The 22,383-nt window shown below is 39.5% G+C and overlaps 1 protein-coding gene across 12 annotated transcripts in view; it reads left to right on the top strand.

The window, feature by feature from the left end:
- Positions 1 to 22,383, top strand: part of vav2 (vav 2 guanine nucleotide exchange factor) — a 169,412-nt gene that overhangs the window by 133,149 nt on the left and 13,880 nt on the right. For 8 of the 12 annotated variants that reach the window (XM_020601014.1, XM_020601011.1, XM_020601015.1 and 5 more), the window contains 9 exons: positions 2,145 to 2,250; positions 2,503 to 2,517; positions 4,014 to 4,112; positions 5,930 to 5,998; positions 7,447 to 7,547; positions 15,097 to 15,196; positions 16,101 to 16,196; positions 18,900 to 18,968; positions 19,132 to 19,218. In XM_020601014.1, the coding sequence (XP_020456670.1) occupies positions 2,145 to 2,250; positions 2,503 to 2,517; positions 4,014 to 4,112; positions 5,930 to 5,998; positions 7,447 to 7,547; positions 15,097 to 15,196; positions 16,101 to 16,196; positions 18,900 to 18,968; positions 19,132 to 19,218 (742 nt within the window). The remainder of the gene's footprint in view (positions 1 to 2,144; positions 2,251 to 2,502; positions 2,518 to 4,013; positions 4,113 to 5,929; positions 5,999 to 7,446; positions 7,548 to 15,096; positions 15,197 to 16,100; positions 16,197 to 18,899; positions 18,969 to 19,131; positions 19,219 to 22,383) is intronic. The other 4 variants (XM_020601017.1, XM_020601016.1, XM_020601012.1 and 1 more) reach the window with 1 other exon arrangement.

Here is a 22,383-nt window from a genome sequence, read left to right as displayed (position 1 = left end):
TATAGTCCGGAAAATACGGTATATGGTGTGTTACATAGAGCAAAATAAAATTAAATACAGTAAACCCAATCTAAAGGTTCTGATAATCAGAAAAACCATGCTCAGTTATTAGAATACTGCTGACTACAGTTGATAAGAACAAAATACAGTCAACTTTGTCAGTACAGGATTGAAGTTGATAAGCTTTTCACAAAACACATTACAGATGCCTGGAAATGAGTGTTCGGAACATCCGACTGTTGGACAATGACAAAATAATCAGGTGGGAAAGAGAATAGAGATTAAATGTCATCACTGATCAATGAAATATTTCCCTTTGAGAAGCAGTCCCTTATGTCAGTATGCTCTACCCTGAGATGATGCTTCTCAGGTCTTATTCATATGACTGCTCTAGACCTCCATCACATTATACCCTCTCTAAGGAAACCGAGCAAAATGAAGCACGACATCTGCTTTCCTCAGTCTCTGTGGAGTGTAGGGTAGTTTCAGAGTTCAGAGAGGGGATGCTGATAGGACAGCTTCTGCTGGCTGTTTGTCCTCCCACACAGCCTTCTCAGTATTCAGCATGAGCCACTTCTACTTAATGAAGAAAGAAGCAGCACAGTGCAGAGAGTGAACCAAGCCACCTCAATTAAAACTTTAAACATCCCCCACACAGGCATGATGGCAGGGTTGAATATGTGATTGAGGGCAGTGCTCTCTTCTCTTATGTTTTAAATTCCCCATGCACACAATGAAAGGAGGAATTTTGCTGGCAGCTGCCGGAGGTCACATGTAGCCACGTCACAGTGGAGAAAATTCAACAGCCTTTATCTGTGCCTATAAATCTTCTTGTCATATATCCATGGATTAATAAAGTATATACACTTCCTACAACATGTCTTTTCAGCTCTGACCTGCTCAGGCAGGTCAGAGCATAAAGCAGCAACCCTTGAGCTTGTAGGATTTAAGGTCTAACTCAGATACATTTAAGGAGAGCAAATACTTGCTGAGCTTGAACCCTGAGACAAGGAACTCATACAGCAGTCTTTATTTATTTATAGTATTTATTCATTTATTCTTCTCTATTTAGAAAAAGGTGGAGTTGAAAGGTACAGGTGCATGTTGGTGTTCTGAAAACGGTGCACATGGGTCCTGATTTTGTTAGAAGTTGGATTTCCAGCAGTGGTTGTGAGACAGAGCTCACACAGGGAAATAAGATCCTTTAAAATGACTTAGTGCCTAGTTTGCCTCAAAAATTGCATGCCTTCTTAAAGTCATTATAGAGACAGCCACTTTCAGACTTATTTTAGCTTTATTGTGCCTTGTACTTTTTGATATTACTATATTTAATGTCTATTATGAATACATATGCTGAAATCTGCTTAGAAATCATAGAAAGAAGATGCACCTACAGTACTTCAGTATCATTTTTAATGGTGTGAAAATGTAAACAAAATACAGGCTATAAAAGGTCATGTTGTATCCCACAATGCAATTCACTTAATCCATGGCAACATTATGTGTTGGACAATTATGCCTTCATCTGTATACAGCCGAGGTTTATGGAAGTTTGTTTAAACAAGCTTCAACACTGGTAATCTATTATTTAAATGGTCACTTTTACTACCTTTGTTTATTTACAGTATTTAATCATTTATTTCCTTTTTGTCACTTAAAGCTTGCTCCCTGCTTATTAACTACATCAATATGGGTCTATTGCCAAAGTCTTTTGCTGCTGAAGCATCCCCACTGCTTCAGTAAGTTTCACAAATAATAATTGCTTTTACAGAACTGAGGGTGCTACAGTGTGAGCTCCCCGAACGTGAGGATCTTTCCCACAAGACGTTCTTCTCCACAGTAACTGCCTGTGCTCTGCTGGCTGCTTGCCTAATTAAAGGTCACTGAGCTAGCTGGGTGCCAAAGCAACATAAACACATTAAAGAGAAATGGCACTCAATAATGCAGCTCAGTGGAGGTTTGCGAACACTGGCTACTGTATCCCCTTGTCTGAAACAGCGATGTCACTCTTCAGGCAGGGCTTGTGAAAGATAATGAGATCTTAGAGTGGTGGACATATGAGCCCAAAGGACTTGTTCTTTGAGCCAAGCTTATGTTTACATACCACGGTTCATTTAACTTGTGCGTGTGTGACTTTCCCCTAGTGAACATGACTTGGGTGAGGATGACATCTATGACTGTGTGCCATGTGAGGACGATGGGGATGACATCTATGAGGACATCATTAAGGTGGAAGTACGACAACCCATGGTAAGAACTTTGTGTCATCATCTCTTCCGTTTTATCCCAGAGGATATTTTTAATAATGATGTCACTATGTCAGGTACACTGTATGTTATGTTGTCATATTGTGATCCTGATGCCTGCCAAAGGTCTATGACTAAAAGCACTACATTTTCAATGATGGCAGTGTGCAGAACGCACTTACAGTAAACATCTCAATCATAACTGGCAGCAAATGTGACTTCTGACTTGCACTGCTTTGCTTTTCTTACGCTGCAGATCAGATACATGCAGGTGAGTGCTGCTGTGCTTGTGACTCACCCCATCCTGTCATCTAACTCCCTCCACCACTTCATTTAAAACAAACTCATACTATCCCAAGACAATGACCTGCCATTTAGATTAGTGAACTGTGCATAGGGGAGCAGCAGACGCCATCTGGTCCAAAGTCTGATTCAGGGCCCAGCGGAGACACTGGTGACTGCAGTGTTAATTCACGTCAGCAAGGATCACCAGCTGCCGCATCAAACCTCAAAGCATTAGACAAATAAAGAAGATCCGGCTGGCTTTGAGTGGTGGTTCTGATTGGTTGATTACATGCTGGATTGAGGCCTGGCATGGCCTTTCATTTCTGTATTGTTTTCTCCAGGTTTTCTATTATCACATCAGTTATCGACTGAAAAACCTGCTCCAGTTGGCTTAGTTACTTATTCCACAGTCAAACTGCTCATAGCGCTGCAGCAGCATAGATGATCTGTGAAGTGTGTAACATTAGGCATTTGTAGATACAGTATGTTTGTGTGTTTCCCAACCTCCCCTGCTCCCTTACAATGTGCAATCTGCCTAATAGGCTTAGATTAATCTATGTACATACACATGCCTGCCATCCCACATGTACATGTGTGCATAAAAGCTCACTAGCTCACATGCCTCCCCTTTCCCTCCAACGTTAGTGTCACCGCTTAACTCTAGTCATACCAGTGTGGAACAGCATTTTTATCTGGGTTAAGTCAGTTTGGATATCATGCTTGTTTTAAATAACAAGTATACAATCTATAGTTTTGGATGTGTTTTTCCTTCCATTCCAGCAGCTATTGCTTTTCATGAATTTTTAAAAACAGTGTGAAAATCAGTTAGCAAATTTAATGCATTATATATTCAAGACTCCCTGGAAAGCAGTGTTGAATTATAAAGTAAAGGAGACTCCCGCAGAAACCTGCCTGAGGTGTGTTATCCATTATAGTGAACATCAAGTCTGCTTTAATTTTGTCAGTGTTGCATTATGGCTGCTTGGTAATGCAGTTTAGGTGTAAATTGAGAGGAAAGTCTGGACTGGATTATCTTGTGCCTATAATACAGTGTGACAGATAACATGTACACAATTCAAGCAATTTTCAAGAGTGTGTAAATTAATTTTCAAAGTGAATAGAATACATAGTACACGATGGATATTAAACACTCAAAGACTGAAGCTCAGTTTACAAAATGTTTGGCTATGATATAAAGTCTACATGATTTGCAGTAAACGGACTAGAGCATGAAAAACCACCTCTATGGCTCTTTAAAATCCTGTTTATGTGCCACAATTGTAGCCACTGAACAAGGCAGGGCCATGTGTTTGAATTCCTTGTGTGATATTGATGAACATATCTGAAAAACCAATTCAAATGTAAGCTATAAATGGTAAAAAAAAACAATAACCAGAAGAAAATTATTCAAAAGATAATCAATAATCCAAAGTCATGCACCATAATCATCCCAACTCATTATAGTTCATTATCTCCCCATAGAAAATGGGTATGACAGAAGATGACAAGAGAAATTGCTGCTTAGTGGAGATCCAGGAGACCGAAGCAAAGTACTACAAGACTTTAGAGGACATTGAGAAGGTGAGTGTAAGAATGTGTGTATGAGGAGATATGTTTGATAAGCGTGAGTTTTTTTTTTCCTGGTGCAAGCAATGTTGTGTTAGTTTGGTTTTGTCAGTTCTTTGTTGGAGTCTCTGGCTAGTGGGCCGGGTCACAGCATGGAAATGTCAGCTATTGGCAGATTCAGTGGGGAACACAAATGTCACAGGAGCTGATCGATATGGTTATTACTGACTCAGGCCCCACAAGAGACACTGATCCCTGGGGCTTTAAGTATAGACATGCACATCGCAGACCCAAGGACGCGCGCCTGCTGGCAACCAGTGTTGAAGCACTTATCCGAAAAGAATAGTCCCATACTTATTACATGTGTGCTTCCTAAAATTGAGGTGAGATTTTTGCACTATTTCAATCAAGTCATAAACATCCTGGTATGTAGTTCACCTGATAAAGCTTGGTGGCCATGGTGGGTTACCTACTGGTGATGTATGGTGGCCACAGGCCATCGGGCTACGGTATTGTCAAACCCTGGATGTTACCCCCGGTTCCTGCTCTGTCTTTATCCAACGTTTTCAGTGCACAAGCATATGGCCTCTTTAGTCTAGCAGCCACAGTTTTGGATGTTTAGCTGCTGAGAGTGCCTCCATCACTGGGTGTTTGAAATGATTACTGTACTTGCAGTTTGAAAAACTACTTACTACCTTTGCTAGGTGGCAGGCGAGTCTAACGTACAGACCGTGTTTTGAAAACGCAGAGTAGAGAGGCTTGATTAATAACAATCCCTGTAGTCAGCAGAGTCTCATGGAGGGGGATTGTACAGCTGAGACATCGCATCCAGTCCCATTTTCACTTGATTTGTCAGACAATGTGTAAAATCTTAATTAATGCACCTTTGTGTCACACTGGTGGACTGTACATACAGTATGTATGAAACTATTTGAGAAAGAAAAGTTGCTCACTTTACTGCTGTGCGTTCATTTTAGATGGTCACATATACTTTATGAGAGCGGAAGGAACGTGTGCATGTTCCCGGTCCACCTTAACATATTTGTTTTGTAGTTTATGGACAAATTTACTTACTTCACTACTGAACTGCTGGAAAAATCACTACCCACAACACTGCTGTCCACAAATACCAACAAACTCCAAGTGCTTTCTAGTAATGCAATAAATTCTGTTAGCTTAATGAATCATACACACTCTCTCGCTCTCTCTCACACTCACACACACACACACACACTCACACACACACACACACACACACACACACCAGGTCTCTCTTTGTGATAATTAACCATTATTGAGATCAGTGCTGCTAACACATCAGTTTCCCTGTTGACAGATTTCATTCGCGATTTGATGGAGGGCCACAAATCACCCGTTCCCCTAATTTCATTAAACTAAATGTGTATCCTGTGTTTCCCTCATCAGACCACCATGAGACTAAATAAGAATAAATAGCCTTCTTATGATCAGAGGACTCGTTAGGCTTAATTGAGTTGGGGTTAATAAAGCCTGTCATCTCTTCATTGCTTCTTAGTTGATCTATTTGTCATTATTATGATGATGTAATGTGACAACCATAAAACAACATCAGGTTTTTCTTCTGCAAGGGCAGCATGCAGAATAATTGTACAGTATAGCACACTCACCATTATAGCCCTGAATGAAATAACATCATACACGGTTGACTTTATCTTTTACAGTCTAGCCTGGTATTGATCTTCTGCAGTTAACTTTGAGTTCTGCTGTCTATTAAATAAATTCTTACAGATCTGGTAGAAGCTTGCCCGGTTACAGAGGGCCTTTATTGATATTTACTCTTATTTCTCTTCAAGAATTACATGATTCCATTGAAGCAAGTCTTAAGTCCACAGGACATGGAAGCTATCTTTGTCAACCTTGAGGTGAGTAACTGCTCAAGCTAAGAAAAGGAGGTCTATACAGCATGCCTAGGTCTGTCATGAGCCAAGTGGGTAATTCAGCATGTATAAGGATGGCTCAGTAAATGACTGGATGTGTTGTGTATATTAGTGGTGTTAATGGCGGAATTCACGGTTCAGATTTTGGTGTCATGGTTTAGTGTTTTCATTAAACGGGGGGTGGGGGGGACAAAAGATTCAATTTGTACTTCTTGCTGTGCAGATTGATCAGAAATCAATTTATCATAAAACAACCACCTAAAAGAAAATGACAGCTTAAAAACTGTGAGCATACGTTCACATATGAGAATGTTCTCAACTCAATTTGTATGTTTATTGTAATGTTATAAGATTTATATTAACATAACTACTTTACTTTAACAAGGCCAGCGCACACTTTCATTCAATCCACAGCTTATTTACTTAGAAACCACAGCATTTCCACAGAGACTGTAAATGATGTAGTTACAGCTACTTTTATTCTGAATCAGTCCCACATACACCACCCTGATGCTGTAAATTCTGGCTAGAGACACCAAATATATAGTAGTAATGTATAGTAGTTTAAGTACTATTATTTCTACTTGAAAAATTTTTACTAAAACTACACTATCCATTTATTTTTGGAAATTGCTTAATAATAAACTATTAAATGCAATATTAATTATATAAGTATATTTTGTGCTAAAGCTTTTGTACTTGAACTGAAGTAACCATTTGAATGCAGGATTTTTACTTGTAGCAGAGTATTTTTACACTGTGATGTTGCTGCTTTCGCTTAAGTAAACAGTTTGATTTGATTTGATTTATTCTTTCAAGCATGTAAAGACAGTTGATATGACAACACACATGATTGTACACATAATCCAATATCAATTTGCTTATACCTAGTACATGCTTGAATGGAGTAGGAAGAAGTCAGACTTATCCAGTCCTACCCCATGACATCATCTTACCATCATTGGTTTGCAAGCTGTAATTGTTTCTCTACTACACCACACAAGTATTATACTAAAAAAATTATAACAGTATTAACATTCTTACATAATTACATTCTTAAATAATTATCTTCTACACCACACATGTGTGTGCAGACAGTCTGAGCACTTCTTCCACCACTGATGCCATCCTTGTCCTTGAACTACTAGAGGTTAAGCGGATTGTCAACACGCTTTAGAACTTGTGTTTTGTCAATTTAGGTCCTACATATGTTGAGATATAGATAGATATAGACTGCATAAGACTAAAAAGTAAGTATTTGAATCCTAAGGCATACCAAACTTGTTTACTGTACATGGAACTGTACTGAATGTGTACATGCACTGTTGCACACCTCATGTAGCCTACTATCCAGGGACAGGAAACACTGTATACATCTATATACTGTTTGTATTTACATTGAACAAATTCCAATAGTTGTAATTTTCATACAGGATGTAATCAAAGTCCACTTTGCCCTCCTGCGAGCCATCGACCTGAATATAGTCAGTGGAGGAAGTGGCTTGGGAAAGATCTTCCTTGACTTCAAAGAAAGGTTAGTAAACTGAACTTTTTATGTGTCTGCACACACATACACATGCTGTTAACATCCACTTGAATGGAGGCAGTGTTGGGTGTTTTTTTCTGCCCTTTAAAATTAAGGAGTTGCAGTATCCACAGGTCTGTCGGAGGATTGGTGGGATTACTGTTCAAAGATTGTCAATTAAAACAAAAAGCTGAGAGAGCATGTAACTAATTGTTCCCCATTCAATCAAAACAATCATAGTAAATCCACTCGAGATTGCGTTGGCTTATTATATTGCTGGACAACAGTTTCTCCTCTTACACTACTGCACCAGTTTCTTTGGTAATCAGTATTGATTCAGTTTTTGAGCTGCATTCTTTAGAAATCCTACTTTAAGCAAATATATTTGGTTTGTAAAATCCAGTGTAGTTTTTTTTTTCCAGTTATTGCTGAAATTGAAAAGTTCAGTTGAACAGAAGTTGACAGTTTATTTTCTTAATAGTGCAGCGTGTTCTTTCATGAAGAATAATCGGAATCAAATATCAATTTTCAAACATTTATTATCATAACTAAACAGACCATCGAATAAAGCAATTTACAGAGCTCTGGGTTCCATCTCTATCTGAAGCCCTGACCTCAACAGCAAAACCGTTCAACCTGACTACAGGAGGAGAAGGAACGCTGTCCTCCTCCATTCAGTTGTTTTTATACAATTTCAAATGTGCCCTTGTAGGCTGGTCCGGTCCTCTCGTGCTGTTCTATTGGTCCATGTATCCATCCGTCCCCCTTCTGCATCCTTCCTGCTCCAATGGGAAAAGCAGCTTCCTAAAGATGGAGGAAATCCTACTCTGTCTAAATACCTACACTCACCCCTTTCTTTGTTATACTATATGAGACATGGCTTCCCGTTTGGCTAATTAAACTGTCTTGCCTGTGTGTGTCTGTATATTGCCCTGTCTTTTGAAGTTGTCTTCCTCTTGTTGGCTTTTAGATCTAATCTCTTGTTTATTACCCCTAGTGTCCCAGTGACCCCAAATTCCCTGGCCTCTTCAGCCAGGTGGTGATCATAAAACAACTGTGGACCCTCTTTGCTAAAGCTGTAAATCTAATGTGATTCAGTGTTTTAGTGAATCAGTCTCCCTTGATGTTAAACAGTACCCCAGTTGGCTAACACAGTAAATACTGGCCAATACTTCAGTGGACACATAGAATGAGATACTCAACTAACTATGTTAACATAATTGTAACATACAAGTAAGCAAACTCATGCATGCTCTAAACTAAATCCTAATTATTCATTTTCTTAATATGATAGAATAATCATATGACACACAGTAAACAAACAAGTTAACTAATCAACAAACATAATGTTAATCTTCTACTAATTAAGTTTTTAATTCATAAAATATTAGAATCAACCTTAAAGTATGCCTTGTTAATAATTTTACCCAACAATAGTCAGAGAAAATTAAGGTTTTAGGACAGATTTCTTGTTAAGAGAGATTTCTTCAGTATTGAGGTTAGAAAATGTGAAACGGGTGGAAGCTGAATTTTACTGGTGAAAAGGTTTTTTCTCTCAGATGGATCTCCATCTTGCCCAGCTGCTGAGCAACGTGTGAATGATTTGCATCCCAGAGGGGCACAGTGATTTGCTTTCCTGCTGCGCTGAGTGTTGCTGCTTCATAGGTAATGGTAATGATGGTGATGATAGGTTCGGGCCACGGTCATGATTCTATGCACAGCAATGGATAGGCCTCTTTCCCCGAATGATACAGCCATTACTGGGTGACTCACACACTTCCCTGCATGTGTATGTACCTGTTCTTGCATTCATAAGTACATATTATATTTCTCTGCACATTGGTCCTGATAGCTAATTTTCTTTGGGCAATGTCAGTTTGCTCAGGTAATAGGCTCTTTGCAGGCCTCTTCCTTAAGCCTGGAGGGCTGCGTAACACAAAGTTGGTGTGACATGAAAGACTCTATTCCTACTAATAGACAGAAGCAGGCATCTCCATCTCTGTCCAAAACACACATGCACACACTCCTGATGCGTCTCCTTCCTTATTTAGCTCATCTGAGTCTCTGATCTGATTGATCAGTGGTTGGGAACACTTCTTTTGCACCCAATACTAGATAACATAAACAACTAGCCAGAGGTTCTTTGTAAAATACTGGAAGGTTGTTGATGTGACATGAAAGCTCAAAAGATGAATGTGGAGAGGTAGAAACAGTAAGAGAGTTCAACAGAAACAGTAGTTTCTACAGTTAGATTACATTACATTAGATATATTGTCATTCCAAGTCAGCTCGAAGGTGATGGATGGGGTTGAGGTCAGGGCCCTGTGCAGGCCAGTCAGGCTCTTCCACACCAAGCGTGGTAAGCCATTCCTTTATGGCTTTGTGCGTGAGGGTGTGAACATGTTGAAACAAGACTGTCAGACTGTTGGCACAAAGTTGGAATCACGCCAAACTAAAATATCTTTATAAACTATAGTACATATAATTTCCATTCTTTGGAACTAAGGAGCCCAAACCTTAAAAAGAGCCAAAGACCCGCCTGTTTTGTAAAGAATTATAACCGTCTACCTCTGACAGAATATCTAACATTTACCTTCTATTCATAAACAAATGTGGTGATGACATACTGTTCATTATTAATATTTACGACATTTTCCAAAATGGAATTGTGTGCGCTGGCCTGGAATTGTCCCTGTGACCTTTACAACAATGCGCTTGTATGTTTTTTTTTCTCATATTGGTGCAAAAGATGAAGACGTGTCCCCCCCCCATTTGTCATTGAACTGAATGCCGTGGTGAAAATGTCACTGGTTTATCTTGACTACTTCTCAATTCTTAAACAGCCAGAACCAAGCTGAGTGGAAAAGTGCACCCAGAGGAAACTCTATAAACTAAATGGGTATCTAAGTGCCCTCTTGTTGATGTCCTCATTTGCGACATTCCCCAACTCATTTCCGGAGTAATCTGGCTCCCAGATATTCTTGCAGTGGCCTAATCGTGGCCGCACTATGAGCCTTTTTACAGGAGGTGTTTGCTTTATGTTCTCCTCTATTTGCTGTGTGCTGGATATGCTGAGTGGAGGTGAGGGGGTCCCAATGCCATGTGTCAGAGAATATTAACTGGCTGCCACAGCCTGTCACTTCTGGTTTGCTGGGAGATTTCCTCAGTCACCTGACTCGGCTCAGAGCTCCACGAGGGTGGGAGTGGAAGCCCAGGGCGCAGTTACTCAAAATTGCATTTTCTGTGAAATAACAAGCACGGCAGCATCCTCATTATGAAAGAGGCCAGCACAGCGGGGCAGTTTCACCTGCACTGAAAAGAATATAAATGACACATTTACACTCCTTCATCAGACTCTCCAACCTGAAGGAAACCTGTCTCAAACACCTCTGCTGTTTAGAGGTTGTTGTTTCTGCTTTTGTTGCTCTTGCTGCTTTTACTTTTCCTTCCTCATGTGTCTGTTTACAAACTTTTCTAGGGCTGGACCCGACTAAGGATTTTGTCAGTCAGTTGTCAGTGTGAATATTTGACTATTCATATATATGTGTACACTCAGAAATATGTTCCTGTCAGAAATGTCTGGCTTGTCCTATTGGATTTTGTTTTGTTTTTTTTTTTGTCCTCATTCTGGGCAGCAGTTTGCTAAATAGCGTTGTCTGACCTTAATACATCCATATATCAGACAGTGTAACTGTTTAAATGTACCCCCCTTTTCTTTTATATACATATGTTGTTGTTTTTTTACACTGAAGCAGAAATACAGGGAGGAAACATGAACTTATGAGCCGTTACCTTCCATTGCAGTGTATCCAGATGAGGTGTTAAGTAAAGAGAGTGCTTATCACAGTGTCTTGGACTAGTAGAGTAGATGCATGCTGCTGTGTGCTTGTGTGTCATTACACCTTTTATTCCACTGCCTGTCTGTGGGAAGAGGACACAGAAATTATTTTTCACACAATATGGAATCAAGTTACTGATTTATTAGTCATGTTTGTTTAGTGATGAACTTGGGTGTGATATTTTGGTGCCTTTCATGTTTTAGTAGCCGCTAAAGTCCTACAAGGTGTATTATTTTCTATTCATGTCATTTATCTTGTGCAAACTTTTCAAAATACCGTATTATTTACCATACATACATCACTTTATGCATTGCCTTTCCACTGAGCACATACTGTAAATCTGATAAGTCTTTGGAAACCTCTGTCCCAAAGTGAATATAAATTAACCAACTGATTGACAGCTCTTGTCCAGCACCATTATTTTTTTTGATAAAACCTACAGCCTGAGAGATTCCATTAGATTGTTTTAAATTAACGCCTTACATGTGCATTGTTATTGTTGTTCTGTCATTGGCTTTTGGTTTTTTTTTTTTTTTTTTGCCACTTTGGGTCAGTAAAACCCCACAAGAAACTACTAGGGCTGACATGTGGAAAAACAGTTCCACATCCAGCTGCCACATGCTCTAGCAACATTAACATTCATTTGAAGTCGTGTTTGTGTCCAGCTGATGCATGTAAGCCCAGGATTCACTTTCCTTTCAGCTTTGGTTTGGTCACCTACTCCTCATAATAGCATCTGTCCCTCTAGTAGCCAAATGTTCCACATTCTTCACTAGTTAGTTACCAACTTTGTAAGTCTGCCGTCTGGTGCTAAACAGCCAGCGTACAATACAGTGAGTTTATCAGAGCTTGGCTGCCAAAAACAGCTGATGTAGGAAACCCGGTTAAGCAGAAAGCTGAGATTGAACTATATAATAAATCTGCTATAAAACCAAACCTATGAGCAGAAAGAGACTAAAATGCCTCCTCATCACAGCGCTGCCCAGAGATGGGTTGATATGTTGTGAGTGGAAGCTTCAGAAATTGAGCCCTTAGGTAGTCTAGAACAAACCGCTGGCTCCAGGCACACAATCGAATGCATAAAGACACATGCTGGTAAACACACACTTTAAAGAATTGCCTTCTTTTCAACCCAGCAAGATAAGCATCACTCATCTTTTCATTCACTCACTGTAGTTCTTGCCATTACTGTGAGAAACACATCGTTCAGGTTCCTTTAAGTATAATTTCTTATTAAGGCCACACACTCATGAATATTAATCTGTAGTGTCAGGCCTTCATACATTGTGTAACAAGGTCCTTAATAATGATGAACATTTTCTGTCTGTGCAACCTCAGAAGTAGCTGCTTTGCCTCTATTTTATTAAGCTTTGCCAAGTTTTTTTAAATAATATTAATCTTTCAAAAATATTTCTGCAGGCAAACGGCGTCGGTGTGACTGCCACTAATGCCCTACATCACTTAAAGTGCTATTATAATTCCCACATTCACACCAGCTTGAGCCCTTTGGATTCCTGTCATGGAACAGCTTCTTAATAGAAGACCTTCATGTCACATTATGTCTTGAAAACTATATAATGAGTGTCTCTGGCACGTGCACCTGGATCCTCGCTACGCTGCACAGTCCGTCTGCTGCCTTACGATTGATTGAGGCTCCCATTTATCTCAATCACTGAGGAGCGGGAGCTGTCTCTCCATGCACGGCTCAAGTCTTAATCAAGGCCTTGTTAACCCAGGGCCAGTTATATCAGGGTAGAAGGTGCCTCACTGCAGGGGGCCCTTAGTCAGAACTTTACCTGTGGGGCAGTGAAGCTTCAGCCATCATCCCTTTGACAGAAATGCTGCTTTAAAGAGAAACTTTTGCTTTTGTTCCGAGTTCCATGTGACACTGAATCACACATTTACAACCTCAGCAGTGTTGAAGAGATGCTTTTTGAAGAGATACTTTTGTGTTAGGAATTGAGATTCATAAATTAATACTTGAAGTGTTTTGGGAGCAACAGAGTCAAAGAAGTGAAATCCATTTCTACAGAGTAATAAAGTATCTATTACAGTACATAAGGTAGTGCATAACTTAGAATTGTGTCAATACTTGTTTTAGCAGCAAGATTTGTAAATACGAGGCTAAGTTTTGGGCTAATTCTTTAGGGAAAAAAGTGTTTATTTTGAATATTAAAATTTGAGTCAAATTTGAATCTTGAAATTAGTGTTGGCACCAGCCACCGCCCTGTGTCATTTACAACAACTTCAAGATGCATGAAGCCATGTGGTGAAAATCAGTATGGTTATTTTTCATTAAAAATGTGTCAAAAATAGCAAGTGTTATGTTTATTAAACTTAAAATTGAGTAAATAGCATTTCTCTGTGTGTATAATTAGTGAAAGAGCAGGAACCCATGTGATCTTGCAGTTTTATTTCCTGTTTGCACCTCTGCTCTGCTTGCAATGCTGCTCACACATCTATCTGAGGCTTGATTAGACATCAGCGTGCCAGCTCTGTGCGCCGCCGCGCCCCTCTCAAGATTCAGATTAAGACAGTGGAGTGCCAAGTCTACCAGGGGGCTGGGGGTTAGCACTATACCAGCCGTGCCAATGCCCTACTTTGCCTCAGTGAGTGAATGAGAGAAGTGTGTGCCATGTGCAGTGGCATCCTCCAGGCAAGATGACTTTGACTTTGAACTCCCTCACAGCTGAACCCAGAGATCTGTGTCAGGGTCCCATTGTAAAATCTAATAAACACAGCTCTTATATCATCACTACTCAAAATTAAGAGCTTTTTTTCTCCCCTCACACTGATAAGAGGAACTCGGCAAAGCAACTGATATAAAGCAGTCTTTCATTAGTGCTCTGTGATTACAGCTTATTGGCCAGAGGATTCCAACCCTCCAAATATACCCTGGGATCAGAATCCAGTCATTACTTATTTATGGTATCACATATTCCTAATCATAATACATTTATTCAGATATTCATTTATCTACCGCCTATTGTGCCAAATGACTCTCAGGATGACCTCTCCGATTGTGTTATTAATCTTTAAAATTAATGTGCAGTGCATCGCCTAAAGGCTCACCAGTTCAGAGCAAATTGTGGATTCAGGCAGCAGCCTCCTTTGTCTCCATATTTTTACAAAGATGTGATATCCTTCCAACATTTTGAAAATTATGAAGAGACTCATTACTGCTTATTAGGTTTCAGTTTTTGATTGTTAACTAAACCTTCAGCCTTGAAAAGATTTTATGACTCTGCATGTTCTGATGGACACAGAATATGAACAAAAGTGTAAATCAAAATCCTAGCCCACGGACATTAATGTTTCATCATTTGAAGCTCAACCATTTCTAAGATAGGTTTGGCTGCAGAGGGCGTTTTGGGAGTGAATGTAGTTAAGAGCCCACCACTGACATTGTTAGCCTAGGAATCGGGGTGGGGTTCAGTGTCAATTAGGCAGCAGGTTAAGGTGTGGGACTGGGGTGTGCCGATCCCTAGTGGCATCAGATTTTTTTTTTTTTTTTTTAGGGGAAAAAGTGTCAGTTGTAATAAAAAGCCTTCAAAAGAAAGACGATATTTTTAATGATGCTCTCTCCAGTCTTTATTAAGGTTCAAACAGAAACCACCTTTGGGATTAGTTTGTCCTTTGTCACATATTGTGAACATGAAGATGACGAGCTGTGGCAGTGTATTTAGATTAACAGCTGGTGTGTTTGTGCTTTTCTCCAGGTTGTTGATCTATGGCCAGTACTGCAGTCACATGGAAAATGCCCAGAAGACACTGGAAGAGCTAATAGCAACACGAGAGGATGTCAAGGTTAAAGTAGAGGTAATGTCCTTGTATTCTGATACCAAGTAACTGACACCCCACTGATATAGTGCACATGAGCGAAAAAAAAAAGAATATTTCACTACAAGCTTTTTTCCAGAGTGAATAAGAATAGCTGAGCATGTATGGTTCAGCATACCTGACTGTTTGTGAGCCCAATGGACTGTAATTTTTTTTTACTGACAAAATGACACTGTCGCTGTCTTACTGCCACTTGTCCAGTAATTCCTTTAAGCCTTTAGCTGTTACCCTGGGCTTTACTAACTCATTGAACCTTATGGATGTGTTGTGGCTTCCCAGTTTAAGACAGACACCCACTTCTACGAAGAGTAGCCTCAGTACTGAATCATCTGTGTACAAATGATTTGTCTAGATGTGGGCTGATGAATATCTAAACTCTAAGATTACTTTGTAATCCTTTTAAATGTATGCAAATCAATACTGATCCTAAATTTTTTGAGATCTCTTTTTTTGAACTGTGGTTCACAGTAGCAGATGCTTCTCATGAACAGCAAAATAAAAATGTTTAAGTGTTTTTTCTAAGTCAAAGTAGCTCAAACCTACGGAGCTCGGGAGAGGACATTGAAGGGGAAAAAATTGATAGTTGACTTTGTGAAATCTCGCAAAAGAGAAACTTCACGGGATCCTGCAAAAGGTATTGTGAGATCAATCATCAATTGGCTGGCATGACCAGAGCTTTTGTGCCCTGGAAAGAATAAACTGACCTCATTGTTGTTAATGGAACGGGGCATTCCATTAAATGTGTGGAAGCAACAGCAGCAATGCACCAAAACACAATGAATTATTAAACAGTGAATGGATGCTTGTTAGTAGGACATGTACTCTGCTGCATTATCCAATGTATAATTACATGTACCTTGCTGCTTGTGTCATTGTTCCACAGGAATGTACTATGAAGGTGCAGGAAGGGAAGTTCAAGCTGCAGGATCTTCTTGTTGTTCCCATGCAGAGGGTGCTGAAGTATCACCTACTACTGAAGGTAGGAGGTATCTCATATCTGCTACACCTACAGTGCAATCAGTTTTACACTGTTTAATCATCCACTGGAAAAATAAATTAAAGGAAACGGCTAGTATAAGTAGAGCACCTAATTGAGTGTGACCATTATTGGCTTTCAGTTCATTTCTCAGTACTCTACGAGACACAGATCTTACAGAAAGGCGATTTTTTTGCTTGGTGCAGCATCATAAAGGATAATGTGTGAACACATTATATGGTCCATAAATGGCCATGCTATGCAGTGATGTAACATGTTGATTCCCATGATAGGGCAACACATATTATAATGGTTGGTAACAAACATTGTGGGTTAAAGGCACTTGTGATCCTTGTCATTTGTGATCCATACACCAGCAAAAACAGTCCCTAAGTGGTGGGCTGGCCAAAAATATCATTGTGAGGCACATTTGTTGTTGGGACTTTGTCACAGAGATGATGATAATTTTGGCCAGTGCTTAACAATTATCCTCAAAAGTTTATTTATTTCTGTCACCAAGCTTTGACTGGCAACAGTTGTTCTTCTGCTTTTGGCCGCCGCTGTCATAATTACCCAGACTTCTTACCTTTCCACATGAAATTGACCCTTTTGGAAGTTGCACTTTGTAGCTTTGCAAAGTCATTGTACACCCACAGTGTGTGCTACTTGACATTTAACCTATTACAACTTGCCTTTTCATTTATTGTTTGCATTATTGTTGCTCGGGTCACTGTTCTGGTCTCAAAATAAATGCTGACATTTTTACTACAAAATGAAACTAAAAATAATCCAATCAAAGGTTAGACTTTGTGCCAGGTTTGTCTCAGTAGAACAATATATCCATGTCCTGTACAGCAGCTCTGCAGTTATGAGGACATATTAATAGTCCTATTTAAAAATAAATAAAAACAATAGTAGACAATCGGTATTTGTATATCTAAACACAATGTCTGACCACTCACATCACAGCTAACATTTTCTTCCTGGCGCTCTTCTCCTAGTGTTCAAGTATAAACAAGCTGGCCACTGTAATATTTCCCATGAGTAAATGATTATTTATGTGCATATGAGTTTATGATGCAATACATAATAGATGGAGAGTGTGGAGGTGAGTATTTGCATCAGTGCTGCGACTTCACTGTTAGTTTGAATTGAACCCCTGCAACAGTTTCAGCAAAGCACTGAACTTAAATCGTCCATGCTCCAATCAGATTAAACACACCTCATTGCACTGCTTCCCACAGCTTTGCAGTGAAGCACTGTTGTCTGCTGTGCCCTCGGGGCATGTCAGACTCACAAGGTCTGTTTTTGTGTGTATATGTGTTTGTGTGTGTGTGTCCAGTCATGCCTGACGGTATATCTTCAGTTGATTTCGTATAGATATCATCACAGCAGTGTTTCCCCTTTTGGTCATGTTGTGAACTCTCTGGTCTCTTCATCATTTACTGTAGCTCTAAATAAAGTCACTTCAACACAGTCATTTTAGAAGTAATTCTCCTCAAGCAGGGTTTATGTTTATGAATTTACAGGGTTTTTATGGAGTCGCGATCATCTGAAGTTGAGTGTATGGGCTGTACAGCAGCGCGTTGCTGCTTTCTGGATATAACAGTCCCCTTTGTGCAGAAGTAACAGAACACCACATTGAAAAGATCTGCAGAGTCAGCAGGACATTTGGTTAAAAATAAAGTGCCTTAAGTTACAAAGAAGCCCAGTCTCAGTACTTGTCCTCTTGGCTAGGCCAGTGAGGGGTCATGGCTTATTCACAGCACAAATGACTGGTTGTACAGGGTGCGTGCACAGTGGATGGAAAGATGTGTTCATATGTGAACTTGTGCAATGAATCCCATTCATAATAGTTCATTCCTTTTATAATTTCCAGTTCCACCGCCCTGGTTTGAAGCATTACATGAGTAGAGATTTCTGGCATAACTTCAACAATGTACTGGAATTAGATATGTGAACATAACATTTAACACCTCTAACTGAGTGAAGGCAGAGGCAATTTGGATTGTTTTTGGTCATGCATAAAAATATTACATTCAAAATACAGTATGAAACATTTTTGCACAGCTCTGCTGTGAGTTATCCTAAATCTACACTGTAAATAGGAATCCCACCAACTGTTCTATGACAACAAAATATTGTCTCAGTATTGAAGTTGGTTCCTTCTGTTTGCTTTGATTTTTCATCTTCTGCAAGATGACCTGACATTTAAAAAAAAAAAACGGCTGGTGCAGATCACTCCTGTCTGTCTACAAGAATTTGTCAATGTATAATAGTTTGTCACAGATGATTTGTAGACAGCGCTGATTAGATTTCGAAAGCTGCCACAATGTTATTTTTCTTTCTAAAACTAGAGAAAATCTGATAAGACTTGTTTTTCTCATGAAACCTGCTGTGTCCCAGCACAGCTTAACAGTATTTTATAAATCACTCCAATAAGCCAGCGGAGGACACAGGAGGCAAACAATCATAGATCAAAACTATGTGGCATATAGATTACTGATCGGCTAAGAGCAGGACAACATTTACCAATACAGTATCAATATCAAAAAGTCCAGTCAGACCCAGAGGCTAGTACCAATCTCTCCAGCTTCAGTATGTCTTATTTTTATGTACAGTGTAGCTGCTGATGGTTCTCCACTGCAACATATTCTCCACCACATTTATAATAATAATAATAATAATAATTCTTTACATCCACAGGAACTTTTAAGTCATTCAACTGATCGACCAGAGAGACAACAGCTCAAAGAGGCACTGGAAGCGATGCAGGTCTGTTTTAAACATGTCTGTATATGTGTATTCGCAATGCTCTTAGCCAGAGCTCTATAAATTTTCTACAGTGGCTCATAGAACCGTAAATCTTCCATGATATGACAGATGTCAGAAAGATTTTCAGTTCTGGGCTGAAACAGTGTCTGCCTCGCTCTCTCAGGACCTGGCCATGTACATCAATGAAGTCAAGAGGGACAATGAGACACTGAAGAAAATCAGCGAATTCCAAAGTTCAATAGAAAATCTTGTAAGTATTGTGAACTCCTCTGTCACTTTGTTTTGTCAGGAGAATAACACTTTCTTTCAAGAAAACTTTATTTTTCCAACCTTTCTGCAAGGTAAAACCCGCTGAGGTTCTCTCAGAAAGGGAACATTGAGAAACAGCTTGTTTGTGGTCATATTGTACATTATGAAATGCATTATACATTATGCGGTTGCACTTGACTTTCTTCTAAACTACCGCATGTAATCCCAATTTCATTCTGCTAGCAATGTGGCTTCTTTTGCTAACTGCACTTGCACAGCAACAAAGTCTGTATAGACATATAAACATATTGTAAACCCACTATCCAAACATCAAATAAATTAGGACTAACAGTGAACACAACTATAATTAATATTCAGTATTTATATTTAGGTGTTACAGAAAATTATGTTCCAGACCAGCAGACAGAGCCTTCGTGAAGTGACTGTACCTGTTTCCTGTCTCCAGTCTTTATGCTAAGCTAAACTAACTATCTACAGCGTTGACTATATAAATGATGGACAGGCTGACAGGATAGGATAAGGATAAAGATAATCACCTGTATTGGCCAAGTATGTTACACACAAGGAATTTGTTTCCGGTACGGAACCGATGGCAGCCATCTGCGGCACCAAAGTGAAAGCCACCAGCAGTCGATCACTTCCTGGTGGCTGGTTGCACTATAGGTCATACAGTGCCTTGCGAAAGTATTCGGCCCCCTTGAACTTTGCGACCTTTTGCCACATTTCAGGCTTCAAACATAAAGATATAAAACTGTAATTTTTTGTGAAGAATCAACAACAAGTGGGACACAATCATGAAGTGGAACGAAATTTATTGGATATTTCAAACTTTTTTAACAAATAAAAAACTGAATAATTGGGCGTGCAAAATTATTCAGCCCCTTTACTTTCAGTGCAGCAAACTCTCTCCAGAAGTTCAGTGAGGATCTCTGAATGATCCAATGTTGACCTAAATGACTAATGATGATAAATAGAATCCACCTGTGTGTAATCAAGTCTCCGTATAAATGCACCTGCACTGTGATAGTCTCAGAGGTCTGTTTAAAGCGCAGAGAGCATCATGAAGAACAAGGAACACACCAGGCAGGTCCGAGATACTGTTGTGGAGAAGTTTAAAGCCGGATTTGGATACAAAAAGATTTCCCAAGCTTTAAACATCCCAAGGAGCACTGTGCAAGTGATAATATTGAAATGGAAGGAGTATCAGACCACTGCAAATCTACCAAGACCTGGCCGTCCCTCTAAACTTTCAGCTCATACAAGGAGAAGACTGATCAGAGATGCAGCCAAGAGGCCCATGATCACTCTGGATGAACTGCAGAGATCTACAGCTGAGGTGGGAGACTCTGTCCATAGGACAACAATCAGTCGTATACTGCACAAATCTGGCCTTTATGGAAGAGTGGCAAGAAGAAAGCCATTTCTTAAAGATATCCATAAAAAGTGTCGTTTAAAGTTTGCCACAAGCCACCTGGGAGACGCACCAAACATGTGGAAGAAGGTGCTCTGGTCAGATGAAACCAAAATCGAACTTTTTGGCAACAATGCAAAACGTTATGTTTGGCGTAAAAGCAACACAGCTCATCACCCTGAACACACCATCCCCACTGTCAAACATGGTGGTGGCAGCATCATTGTTTGGGCCTGCTTTTCTTCAGCAGGGACAGGGAAGATGGTTAAACTTGATGGGAAGATGGATGGAGCCAAATACAGGACCATTCTGGAAGGAAACCTGATGGAGTCTGCAAAAGACCTGAGACTGGGACGGAGATTTGTCTTCCAACAAGACAATGATCCAAAACATAAAGCAAAATCTACAATGGAATGGTTCACAAATAAACATATCCAGGTGTTAGAATGGCCAAGTCAAAGTCCAGACCTGAATCCAATCGAGAATCTGTGGAAAACTGCTGTTCACAAACGCTCTCCATCCAACCTCACTGAGCTCGAGCTGTTTTGCAAGGAGGCATGGGCAAAAATTTCAGTCTCTCGATGTGCAAAACTGATAGAGACATACCCCAAGTGACTTACAGCTGTAATCGCAGCAAAAGGTGGCGCTACAACGTATTAACTTAAGGGGGTTGAATAATTTTGCACGCCCAATTTTTCAGTTTTTTTATTTGTTAAAAAAGTTTGACATATCCAATAAATTTCGTTCCACTTCATGATTGTGTCCCACTTGTTGTTGATTCTTCACAAAAAATTACAGTTTTATATCTTTATGTTTGAAGCCTGAAATGTGGCAAAAGGTCGCAAAGTTCAAGGGGGCCGAATACTTTCGCAAGGCACTGTAAATCCTGCCTTCTCCATGTTAGTGGATGGGAGATGACCCAAACTAAAAGCTCAAAGTTAAAATCAAATAAATTTGGTGATTTCTACGGTTTTTGTTAGATATTATCACACCGATGTCTGTAAACTGGTAAGGTTGTTTTAATAAGTTATTTTATGATACAAAAAATTATGCATATTGGGTGTATTGACAGGTTTGATTGATGCTGTCCCTCCACTTCCGGTCGCTACTGCACAGAATCTGGTTGCAAAAGAACAAGATGGCAGCCACCATATTCACAATATTTTGGCCCAACCTTTGCATAGTGGAGGGAAGTGGTGATGCCATGTCCATCGTACAGCTTCACATTTTTTGGACAGATGAGATTGTGTTATTAATCATCTCTTCCCACTCTCAGCAAAAAAGCAAATACTAATCTTTTTCTCCTCAGTTTCAACCTATAAATGAAAATATCCAAAACTACATATTTAGGTGCTCCTAACGTTTGGATCATCCATCACATTACCATTCATTTTATTCAGTGAATAAAAAACATTTTTGTGAATCAGTTTTTTTTTCTCATTGCCATTTATAATGCTATATTTATTTTCTATATAGAAGTCTGTTTTTGTGTGTAAAGACTAATACACTGGTGATAATGTTAATGATAGGCTGGAGGTTTTTCAGAGTGATTACTCACTGAATGTCAGAGTAGTTATCTATACTCGAATGTGGCATACTTCCACCCGTTATGATCCTCCACCTTCATAATGTTCCCAAGAAATCATTTAGTCATGCAGAACAAGAGAAATGATGTAGATTCCAAAAGGATGTTCACTTCCCCTAATATTTCTAACACCCACTCATTTCCTCTTT

Source organism: Monopterus albus, unplaced genomic scaffold, assembly GCF_001952655.1.
Source record: "Monopterus albus unplaced genomic scaffold, M_albus_1.0 scaffold50.1, whole genome shotgun sequence".
NCBI classification, from domain to species: domain Eukaryota; kingdom Metazoa; phylum Chordata; class Actinopteri; order Synbranchiformes; family Synbranchidae; genus Monopterus; species Monopterus albus.
The sequence above is the reverse complement of the archived record's forward strand: the minus strand, read 5'-3'. Positions and strand labels throughout refer to the sequence as shown.